Consider the following 11,973-nt stretch of genomic DNA (forward strand, 5'->3'; position numbering starts at 1 on the left):
GGATTGGGTTCCATTTTCAAATTATAACCCTGCAATATCGCCTGGGTGTTTTAACAACCCCTTTGTATGTGAAATGCTTTTGACTCTGGATGCCTCAGTATAAAGGTATATATGCCACGAATCTTATAAAATTCTGGGAATTGAGTGGCTGAGAACTGCTGGCTTGTAAAGAATGAGCCAGTTCCACACTGTTGCACTGTTACACTGAATACGTCTGTAACGCCAGCTGGAACACTCTGGTCACGTATCAGAGGAAATGTTCACAGTGACCTCCTCCTGCCTGAATACTGGCCTCCGCTCGTCGTCGCATTGAGTGCCGCACACGATCAAAAATGCCCGGTGTAGTGCGTACTGTCTGACAGGCTGCCACAATACGCGCACGGAGAGTTGGTACATCAGCAACAACAGTCAAATACACGACAGACATTAATGGTCCCCACAGGTAAAAGTTCAGGGGATTTAAATCAGGAGAGCGTGGTGGCCAAGCAATCGGTCCACCTCTAGCGCTCAGGATAATGTGCATTAAGGTGCCTGCGGGCAGACAGACTGAAATGTGTGGGAGCACCATCATGCATGAAGTACAGCTGTTGATGGAATGCTAGTGGCATGTCTTCCAAGTAATCAGGCAATGTAGTACGCAAGAAATCTGTGTAGTTCTGTTCATTAAGCTTGTCCGGAAGAACGTAGGGTCCCAACAAACAATCACCAACAATGGCTGCCCAGATTTTAATGGCGAACCTCTGTTGATTGAGACCATTGGATAGTTGCACGGGGATTTGTGTCCGCCCACACGTGCCGATTATATTTTGGATTCCGTCCCTGTGAATGTCGCCTCATCCGTGAACAACACCAAAGCTGCGAAGTCAGGCGTCGCACCGCATTGTTGCAGCAACCACCGGCAGAACGTTACTCCTGTAGGATAATCCGCAGGAGGCAAGGCTTGTACAGGAGCTGTTCTCGTAGCAGTCACCAGATCGTAATCTGCGGGATATTCTTCTGCAGGACTACATCTTCCTCGTCCTCGGGGGTTGTACTTCTTGGCCGTCCCCCTGTGCCTGGTGGACGTGCGAAACTCCCGTGTTCGCATAGGCGGCGATGGGTACCTTCAAATGTCTTTCGGTCTAGCAATCTGCACATTGGATAGCGTCCCTGATACAAGCGACGCGCCTCCGAAGCATTACCATCCGCCAAACCATACATGTAATGCATGCTCGCGAGTTCTTCGTTCGTGTACATTACGTATCACTTTAAAGCAGGCTGCAAACACTTAATAATCACAGATAACAGACGTCATACACACATCCACATTCCTTCATCTCATGAAAATTCTTTTCCCAAGCCAAATCTACTTTGTACCGCCTGGCATAGACTGCACGCCGTCTGTCATATACGCCAGGCTCTTGCTCAATTAACTGCACAAAAACAAATTACCAGCTCCGTCAGTTATTCCTGACAACTTAACTAACTGGATCCTCATGCGCATTACAGAACAGCTGCTTTCTACGAATCCACGCAACAACTCACGTCAGCCGTACTCAATCTAATGAAGACTGGCATGCTCCGTTGCCTGGATATTGAGTTTCTCAGTCTCCCAACGCGTTGCGTTGTCGTTTCCTCAATTTGCGCAGCCCCAATTACTAACTTGTGTCAACTCCGGCTGATTACACTTTTCAGAAATCGCGGTTGGCAGTTTCCTTGGTGTACGACCGGCTTCAACTGCCTAAGGTTCGTAGTGTGTGCTGTGAGAACAAAGAAAGCAAATTAGTATGTATTTGTACAGAATTATTATTATGTTTCCTTACAGACTTGGGCAAATATTCGCGACTAGATACAAGTACGCTTGTTAGAAATATGATTCCATATCACCAGGATTCTAGCAAATCAATTCATTTGCAAACCACAAAACGTGTGATAAGAAAGTTTCGAGGTTATGAAAGATTCTGCTACAAAGAGACGAAGAAATATTTCCTGCTTTGAGAGAAAGGATGGTAAGTGTTTTGTGCTTGTGTGCCCAGAAGAATTTTATTATCTGTCAATTCTCATAGCCCCCCAAAAAAAAAACTAAAAATTTTATACCAATCTTGTATTAGTTTTCGTCATCCGTCAGTGGAGTTTAGGTAGTTCTTCATATTATAACAGTTTGGTATATTATGTAGGAGAGGGATCAATTCAAGGAGAGTGGTATGGGTAGATCATGTAGCACACATGAGAATGAGAAATGCATACAAAGGTTTGGATAGGAAACCTGAAAAGTTACACATTTGTGTAGATGGATTTTAAAGATATAAGTTTGTGGGGTGTGCACTTGGCTTGTTTGTGTCAGAATGCATAGTCATGATGGGCATGTGTGGACACAGTAATGAGTGCTTAGGTAACATAAAGAGCAGATATTTTCTGTACTGTATTGGATTTTATGGAAATAAGAGATGAGTAATGAAAATTAAAAAAAGAGCTTGTACTGACGCCTGAAACCTTTGAGAGTTCTATAATAAGATGTCTTGGTTCTGTGTTGTTTTTGTAAACCGGGTAAGTTTTTGTTGTATATATACCTGATATATTCTTTTTTTATTTGTTTTATATTATGAATGCCTTGACTTGTCACCCATTTTATACTGTGGATGAATTTTTTGTATATACTAGTCGCTAAGATTAATTGTATTCTGGTTGTATTCTGTTTGTATTCTTATGTCTTTACTTAGTTCTTTGTACCACTTATTTATCTAATATGACTTTTCCACATCCTAAAGTGTTGGATTTTATGGAAATAATAGAGGAGTAATGAGTACTAACGCCTGAAACCTTTGAGAGTTCCATACCGGGGGAGTTTTGTTGTATATATGGCTGATATGTCCCCCCCCCTTTTTTTTTTAATGCCTTGACTTGTTCCTGTGTGAATGGAATGTTTGTTTTTTGATCTGTGACTCATTCTATATCCAATGGTTGTTTCCCAGCCTGTATCTGGATCTATTTTTGAATTTGAAATAAATTGAATTGAATTGAATTGAACTGCCACAGGGTCCATTGGATTCTGAACAAGGTCCCAGCATTATGAACTTAACATTTTAAGATTATGAAGTCTAGAGAAGAAATCTGCAGAGAGCAGCTTTTATAGGGTAGATGTAATGAAAAACAGCTACAGCAAAAAGAGCATACATTGTTTGATATATGGTGTTGTACAGGCATTACTGATAAAAGATATGATGGTCTTACAGAACTATACAAAGTCAGAGAAGGTCTTAGTGGGTCCATATGGTGAGATATACCCAGCAAGTCATGATGCAAACCACGCCATGAATATAAAAGCTGAAGAAGTCTCAGACTCACAAGAGAAAGCGGATCCTGCGCAAATAACAGTTCAGGAGATAAAGGCTGAACCTGAGGTGAGCTGTATGTTTCTGTATGTCCACTGTTAGGAAGATATCACAGATAGGCAGTAATTCCAGTTGTCTCTCTCATCTCCATCTGTCTGGCTGTCTGTGCACATGGAACAGCTCCACTGTGCTGCTGACTGTCCTTTGAATAACCTTTTCTGAAGTGTCTCTAGACATTTATAGTTTGTTGAATGAATGTTGCTTGTGATGTACCACTTCCATTTCCTTTTAAGCAGCTCTGATGTAGATGAAATTAAATTTTGTGTAGACTGAACTGTGTTTCAGAGAAATTGTGTAGTTAATTACTGCTTCACTTATTAGAATCAAGGATTTAATTACTAGCACTCTTGTAAACTAATTACAATTAACCCCACAAAATGTTTTTCATGTGATGAACAGGTTACAAACGATTCTGCATTCCCTTGCAATAAGAATGGCAAGAATTGTACTGCAGGGAGCTGAAGAAACATTTCCTGCTGTGAGAGAAAGGACTGTGTATAGTGCTTGTGTGCACAGACAATAAATATATTTTCATATATCAGTTCTCTTGGTCAGAGAAATTAAATACAGTAAAACTTGGTTATAGCAACATCGGTTTCTGCGACACCTTGTCTATTGCGTCAAATATTCAATGGTACGAACTAATTCCTCATAAAGCAACTGTTTTTATACCTTGCTTAGTATGACATGCACAAATGCGTCAACCTCGTATGTAACGTCATTTTCATTCCTGAATTTCTCTGATATGGACATTGAACGTAATTTAGAAAGTGTGTATTGGGCAAGTAACAGGAAACAGATGAAGATAACTGATTACTGTACTCGTATCTAGGTACAGTAAGGCACAACAATTGATGTAATCTACTGTAATTTCGTGAGTAGGCCTACCTTTAATATACAGTATTAGTGCGGTGTGTGTTGTCAGTGAAAAGCGCTGCAATATGTCTTTGATATTACACATTTGGGCAATTCCACGTTAATGTTACGTTAGTCTGTACTTAACTACGTATTTCCCCTAAAAAATGCAACATTTTAACTCGGTTTTGGTAGATTTTTACGTGACTAACATAAGGCTACTGTGGAAGTGCCCATTTCGGTTACAACGACATTCGTTTATAACGACACTATTTTTAGGTCCCTTTGATGACGTTATAACCAAGTTCTACTGTATTTGGTCACCTGCTTCTGATTGTTTGCATAATCTATGTGTGGATTTTCTTACACCTTAGTGTTGACATTATAACAGTTTGATACATTATGTAGGAAAGTGATCAATTCAAGGAGACTGATGTCAGTAAGTCATGTAGTGCACCTGTGAGAGTGAGAAATGCATACAAAGTTTTGGAGGGAGAACACGAGAGAAACAGCCCACTTGGGAGACCTAAATGCAGATGGAAAGATGCTATTAAGCTAGATTTTAAAGAAGTAGTTTGGTAGGGTTTGTACTGGGTCTGTTTGCCTTAGGATACAGAGCCATGATGAGCATGTGTGACCACAGTAATGAGCCTTTATGTACCATAAATAACTTCATGGAGCTGTGTGAGACTCAGAAGATACCAGTTGCTTGGCCACTGAAGAATTTCCCAACATTGTATGGAACCTGAGAGTTTATTAATTTGTTCCCTAGAACCCATCACAGATCCCTATCCAGGCCACACCACTGCATCCTATGTCTCTTTATGATCAATTTATATATTATCTTGCAATCTGTGCCTAGATCTTCCTAGTGATCTCTTTCTTTCTGCTTTTCTCAACACGTCCTATATGCATTCCTCATCTCCCCCATGTCTGCTATATGAGCTGCCCATCTCATCCTCCTTGACTTGATCATTTTAATTATGCTTGGTGAATGAAGGTTATAAGTTATGGAGCTCCCCCTTAAGATGTTTTAGGTACGAAAGAGAGCAGTTATATTCTGTACTGCTGCAATGACCATTTTCTCTTAGGAAGGTCACTCAGCTATGATCCGAATACTTTCTAATGATCTTGATAGATGTAAAAGTAAAGTAAAGCTATCCCTGTAACAGGCTGTGAAGGCCCATAGGGTTGTGTCACATTGAGGATCCAACATTTTCTCTAGACAATAAGTTCAAAGATGGCGGTAAGGTTGTCAGCCTTACGTGCCATCCGAACTTCATTCCCCAGGAAAATTATTTAATTCCTGGTGCTCATTTCTGTTAGAGGCTGAGTTGACCCAGGATTAGGTCAGTTGAAAGAAATCCAACGACCTCATCGGGATTTGATCCCACGACCTTCTGACTTGTAGCATAGTGCCACAACCAACTATGCTCCCGTGTGGCCCCTCTTGATAGATGTAGAGAAGAGAATCTGTACAAAACAGCTTTTATGAGCTAGATGTAATGAGAAGCAGCAGTAGCTAGGAGAGCATAAGCTGTTTAATGTGTGGTGTTGTGCATCCATTTCTGAGAAAGATGTGATGGTTTTTACAGAACTGTACAAATTCAGAGAACGTTTTAGTGGGTCTGTATGGTGAGCCATACCCAACACCTCATAATGCATATCAGGCCATGAATGTAAAGGCTAAGGCAGAAGAGGAAGAGGATCCTCTTGCAGTAACATTTCCAGAACTAAAGGCTGAACCTAAGGTGAGTTGTATGTGCACTGTTAGGCAGATAACACAAATGTGCAGAAGTGGCACTTCTCGTTCTCATCTCTATCTCAGTCTGTGCCTGTGAAGAAGCTCCACTGTGCTGTTGACCAGATTTTGAAGGTTTTCTTTCTAAAGTGTCTCTAGGCAACTGTAGTTTGTTGAATGTTGCTTGTGATGTACCAGTCCCATTTTCTTTTAAGCAGATCTAATATAGATGGAATGAAATACCGTGTAAACCAAATGTTTGCATATGATTCTGTAGTGGAAAAATCCTTCACATTTTCCTTGTCTGTCCAATCCCCTGAACAGTGCTTTGGTACTACATCATAGGGTTCCCAGGATCTATAAATTTTTTGTGTTTATGTATCCCTGCAAGTGAACCCATGCTTCAACAGAAAAGAATGTCAATTGTGGATCAATCTCATCTTGAGTGATACACTGTAGAAACCAACTGCAAAAATGAACCCTGTTAGCTGGATCTCACAGCTGCAAGGCATGTATTACTGTTGTCTTATATGGTTTAAGCTGCAGTAGTTGTGTTGCCCTTCTTGCACTCTGCTGTGACACTCCAGTGTTCTTTGAGGTAGACATTGAGCACCTGGCCCTTATTCTTTTGTTTTTTTGTCTAGTAAAGAGTCTCGTTAATCGAAGTTTATTTACCAATTTGTGAATTGTTTGTCTTCTGGGAACTCTTTTATCACAAAATTTTCACAGGCACTTACTAGCAGAATTGAATGCGTCATACAGAAATACACATTGCTCTAAAGTATACCGCATCATTGTAGAACACAGTGCTCACTAATTGTAACAGAAAAAATTACTAATGGAGTTGGTAAGTTTCACCCACTGCTGTCAAATCATAAACACATTCCCACGCATAAACCCCACTAATTATCATGAAACATAATCCTATCAAGCAGTTCACAAAATTAATAACTTCCCTTAATTCCAAACATTATCGACCATCAGATATGCTCATTCTGGCAAAATTCGTATTTGACTCACAGTCGACGGTGTGCTGGTTGCTGTGAATCGTGGAGCCATGAATCAGTCAACAACTGTAAGAACCTCCCTGTACAAATACAAAAAGATAAATCTACTCAAAGATAAACGCAATGAAGACGAAAAGCATTATTTTGTATGAGGTGGTATCTGATAGTTCCCAGACAGTTATTTTTGCAACTGCCTCAGTGAAAGAACATGAGAGGGGAGGCTAAAGGTCACACTTCTGAAAGCCTATTGCATCAGTCTGTCACGTGACACCACACTCTGATCAGGCATTGTTTTTACTCTCGTGCTTTTTTGACTTCATGTTTCGTTTTGTCTGCAATGGATGGCAAAATGAAGCAATGTTTCTGTATCAAGTTTTGCGAGAAGCTTGGTAAATCCAATGTCAAAACCTTTGAAATGCTTTGTGAGCCTTTTGGAGAACATTCTTTAACCTGTAATGTCTGAAGTGCCCTGATCGGGCCAGTGATGAGTGTGGCCAGTCGGGCGTTTAAACTCCACTAGTGGAAGCGCATTCACAGTCCTAAATATTTATTTTTAAATGTAGTAATTACCAGACAGAATTTAATAAAACCATAATAGAGGAATTAAAATGATACCTAAGTTAACAACAGCAAAAAAGAGTATACATATGAGTTATGCCCAAACTCAACCACGAGCCTATACTTTTATTGCAGATTCTGCAGATTGTGATAAATATATATAGTAAAATTCAATGTACATACGATGGGGTACCCAAAAGAAACCGAACAAATTTTTTTGTGGGCAGAGCTTTTGTAGTACCGCGTTTTGCCGATATGAGCGCATAGAGCTAACATTCCTGAGTCGATAAGCTGACTACCGTTGCTTCAGAAGGTAAGGACTAGTTTCGGCAGAGTTTATAGTGACAACTGTTTTGTGTGATCGTCGTTTTTGCAATGGTCCGAACACATGAAAATGTTGGAAAAATTTGTGAAATCATCAAGGAAAATCGACAACGGACCATTGAAGAAATTGTGTGGAAGCATGCTGTGCTTTGAAAGAAGAGTCCCGAAATGATCAAAACTTTTTTTCAGCGTTTTGCTGATGTTGCTGAGGTGAAGGAAAAAACGATGGAGGCGCTGTCAAGCATCTCAAAAGATGAATTTAGACAATGTTTTGAAAATGGAATAAAAGACTAGACAAGTGTATTAGTGTAAGTGGAGAGTGCTTTGAAGGGGATTGAAGGTTTGTGCTTAAAATTTGAATAAATAAGTTTAAAAAAAAATAAGTTCAGTTTCTTTTGGGTACCCCCTCGTATTTATTTTGTTGTTATCTGTTTTATATATGGGCTGAAATGAAAGTACACTATTTGATTTGACTACAAACGCACAGAAAACAGATCGCACTCTGTATCTCAGCCACGATGCCACTGTCTGTTCACAACCATAGAAAGGGCAATAATCTCTTGTAGCTAGAATGGAGAGTCTTAGCACTGAAGAAGGGACCCCTCTAGCTATTTCTTGAATAGCAGTGCTTTCATTCTTCTGTCCTTTAGTCAAAAGATTTGATAATCTGAAGGGTGTAACAAAGATGTAAGGTTTTCCAGCAGAGAACCAAATGATTTTATTGCTTCCATCTGTTTTATGACACCAGGGACTGCTAAATTTGTCAAGTGTTACAAACAGAAATGAATTTATAATGCAGAACAACTCTGTGAAGAACTGGGAAACCATTTTTGCAGTAAGCATCAAAATAAAATCAAAATGGAAAATAGAGTATAACTCTTTGTATAAAAATTTTAAAAATTAATTCCATCCATTTGTCATAAAATTGTGTTAGATACAGCATTTTTAAACACAATGCTTAAAATTGTTTAAGCACCCTAAGAGGAACGGACATTTAAACGCAGAGCAGCAACGGGCATTTAAATAAACTCCGGCCAGCTCAAGCTTACAACCATTTCAAGAGTCCAGTGCTTGAAGTTTAAGCCAGACAGCAGTTTTTGAATGGTATTCACATTTCAAGGCCGGTCAAATGTGAATTGAAAATGATGACCATCCATTTTGACCAGACACCAGCAAAGTGACAGAAGATGTTGAAAAATTCAAGAACTTGTCCACAAAAACGATTGCCGAACAATGGATGAGCTTGCAGACACCATTGGGATCAGTTATGGAGTTTGCCAGGAGAGCTTAACAGAAAATGTGGAATATGTGCCATATTGCTCCTTCATCAGGACAACACACCTGTCTACGCATCCATGAAAACCACAGAGTTTGTGACTAACAACATGGTTATCGATCCCGTTCCTCCCTACTCGCTGGACTTAGACCCCTGTGATTTTGCTGTTACCCAAATTAAAAATGAAACTTAAGGGACGATGTTTTGAAACAGTATCTGACATCCAAAGGGAATTGCAAGTGGTGCTAGACAGCATTGAAGAAAATGACTTCCACTGCTCTCTTGAAGCGTGGAAAAAACGATTGGAATGCTGTATATTGTCACGTGTTGGGTGTATAACGCGACAAATAACTTCACGCCATATTTGATATAGCGAATTTTATTTCACATTCACACTTACAAGCACCCAAATTACAATCTGACAATTACTACCATTGGCAGGATCACAAATACTACACTGCAAATGCCAGAATACAACTGACTGGTTGCTGGCTAACTCAGAACTTGAGAACTGTGAACTTGTAATTCGAGAACTAACTGAATAGTCTTCGCTGCTCCTTATTTAGCATTGTTCCGAAACACCAGAAAACAGCCACGTAATAGACACCACTCTTGTCTGGCGCCGTGTTGCTAGCAACGCTGTCGGGAGTTGTCTCTTGCAACAATCACAACCACTCTTTACCCGCGTTGCATAGCGACTAGCATGCTGGGACTCGGCTCACTTCGGCTCCGCTTGGTGCGTCACCGCTCCGGGGGAGGGGGGGCGTCCAGCTAGCGCGACACGTCACAATATGTTCCCAAGGAGACTGTTTTGAAAGAGATGGCAGACAAATTAAGTTAAGCCAATATTTCTTTTTACCCTAGTCCAGGATCTTTCCAGTACACCTTGTATAGTATTTGCACAAGGTAACACATACACCGAGCCAGTCATGGTAGCTGAGTGGTCTAAGGCATGCACTGTCTTCACTCGCCTGGAAGCTGGGATCGTGAGTTTGAATCGCACTCAGTACATGAATATTGTGTGTGTGTGTGCGCGTGTGTGCGCACATTTTTTTCTGTGTTTATGTAGGGGTAGAGGCCTTGTGATGAGTTGGTCACCATCCGAAGGAATCCAACCAAACGTCTGAGATTTGGTAAACCAAAATGAACAAAGAGTGTCTTGGAGGTAGGCCAAGGCCCAAATTGGGGCTGTAGTGCCAAAAGAAAAAAGAAACATACACTGAACTATGTTTTAAACACTGTACATCTTCCTGCTAATACCATCTCAAACACCGACCACTTTAGCTGCTCTTTAGTCGTACCCTCATGTTGGGCGACATTTGTAGCAATTCTTTTGCACTTTCATTGATAACGAAGTTGGGTGCCATTACATGGTCAGAGAACCATGTCGAAGTATTAGTAATATAGAAAGGATGATGTCCTAGGTTTGAGCCTTGAGAGTCTGTCTAGGTGCATAACGGACCTTGCTCGACGAGAAGGGGTCTAACACACCCACACAGTGAAGAAGTCTTCAGACCACCACAGAGCACCGGTAGTTGATACTCTTGATTTATTCAGCACACTAACCTTTTGTTTTATAACTGCAGTTCTACAACCACTACTGTACTTTAACACACATTGTATACAAACTTTGATGGCCACAGCACTAGGTAGCAATGGACTGGCTTCCAGCCTAATTGACAAGCGTTAATTTTCCATTACTTGTGTGTCTCGTGGTCTCTACTACTACAGTTTACTCTGCTAGTAATCTATTACTTGTCCATAACTTGTGTGTGGGGTTGTATTCTCTGGTAATCAACCCCTTTAAATACTAAAGGATGATGCAATGTTCTGGAATCTTCCCCTTCGAGAATGTTCCTGAGCTCTCTCAATTGTTTGCTGCATGAAGTAACGCTCAAGAACTTTCCAGATCCATCTCGAAGCTTCTTTTAATTGTTTTTCTGATCGAGAGCAATCTGGAAGCTTCCTTTAATTAGGCTGATAAGATGATGTAAGCGGATCACATACCACACCATTTATTACAGAAACTCTTATCTGTACATTCGTCATGCAAGACTGGGCATAAGTTACATTTGGTATAAAACTGGTACTAAGAAACAAATACCGTACGAAAATCGGGTCGGTAGGTAAGTGATCGGTTACACCACAGCACCAGCACAGCAGACAGCACATGTTATCAAGTGAGGGACAGGTATGAAAAATTGACAGTAAATTTGGTGACATTGCCCCCTCACCCAACACAAGCTAAAGAGAAATAACTAATTACACCATGTTATGTTTGCAGGCTGTGAGACAATAATATATCAATCATGTTCTGCAAAAAATCAGCATTGAAATATCAACACTAACATAAACCAGAATATAACATAACATCCCAGCATTTGTCATTAAGGGTTGTTCTGATATACTCGCACCTGTCTTGAAGCATATTTTCAATCTTAGTCTCTCTCAGCAGTGTTTTCCTGCATTATGGAAGCAAGCGGCAGTTGTTCCTATCTTTAAGAAAGGCAATAGTGCCTCAGTCAAATACTACAGACCTATTTCGATTCTTAACAATTTTTCGAAATTATTTGAATATGTTATCCATAACCATGTTTCACATGACCTCAAATTGAAATTAAATCCCTGCCAGCACGGTTTCACAAAATGTAAATCCACCACCACCAATCTAGTAATGTATCTTGATTTTATTACTCCCCTAGTTGGCTCTCAACGTCAAGTGGATGCCATTTATTTTGACCTAACTTCTGCTTTCGACCTTGTTCCCCACTCTTTGCTTCTTCACAAACTGAGTGCCCTTGGATTTTCTGGTGGTTATGTAAACTGGATACGCAGTTACCT

The 11,973-nt window shown here is 40.3% G+C and overlaps 1 protein-coding gene across 3 annotated transcripts in view; it reads left to right on the forward strand.

Annotated features, from left to right (window-relative positions):
- Positions 1 to 456: 456 nt before the first annotated feature.
- The window catches only part of LOC111872897, an 18,271-nt gene continuing 6,754 nt past the window's right edge, over positions 457 to 11,973 (forward strand). Inside the window, exons 1-4 of one of the 3 annotated variants that reach the window (XM_023867160.2) lie at positions 460 to 1,988; positions 3,213 to 3,380; positions 5,822 to 5,977; positions 11,417 to 11,973. In XM_023867160.2, the coding sequence (XP_023722928.1) occupies positions 1,986 to 1,988; positions 3,213 to 3,380; positions 5,822 to 5,977; positions 11,417 to 11,431 (342 nt within the window). In that variant the 5' untranslated portion in view covers positions 460 to 1,985 and the 3' untranslated portion in view covers positions 11,432 to 11,973. Of the gene's footprint in view, positions 1,989 to 3,212; positions 3,381 to 5,821; positions 5,978 to 11,416 lie in introns of all 3 variants that reach the window. The other 2 variants (XM_023867158.2, XM_023867159.2) reach the window with 2 other exon arrangements.

This window comes from Cryptotermes secundus, unplaced genomic scaffold (assembly GCF_002891405.2).
Source record: "Cryptotermes secundus unplaced genomic scaffold, Csec_1.0 scaffold371, whole genome shotgun sequence".
NCBI lineage: Eukaryota > Metazoa > Arthropoda > Insecta > Blattodea > Kalotermitidae > Cryptotermes > Cryptotermes secundus.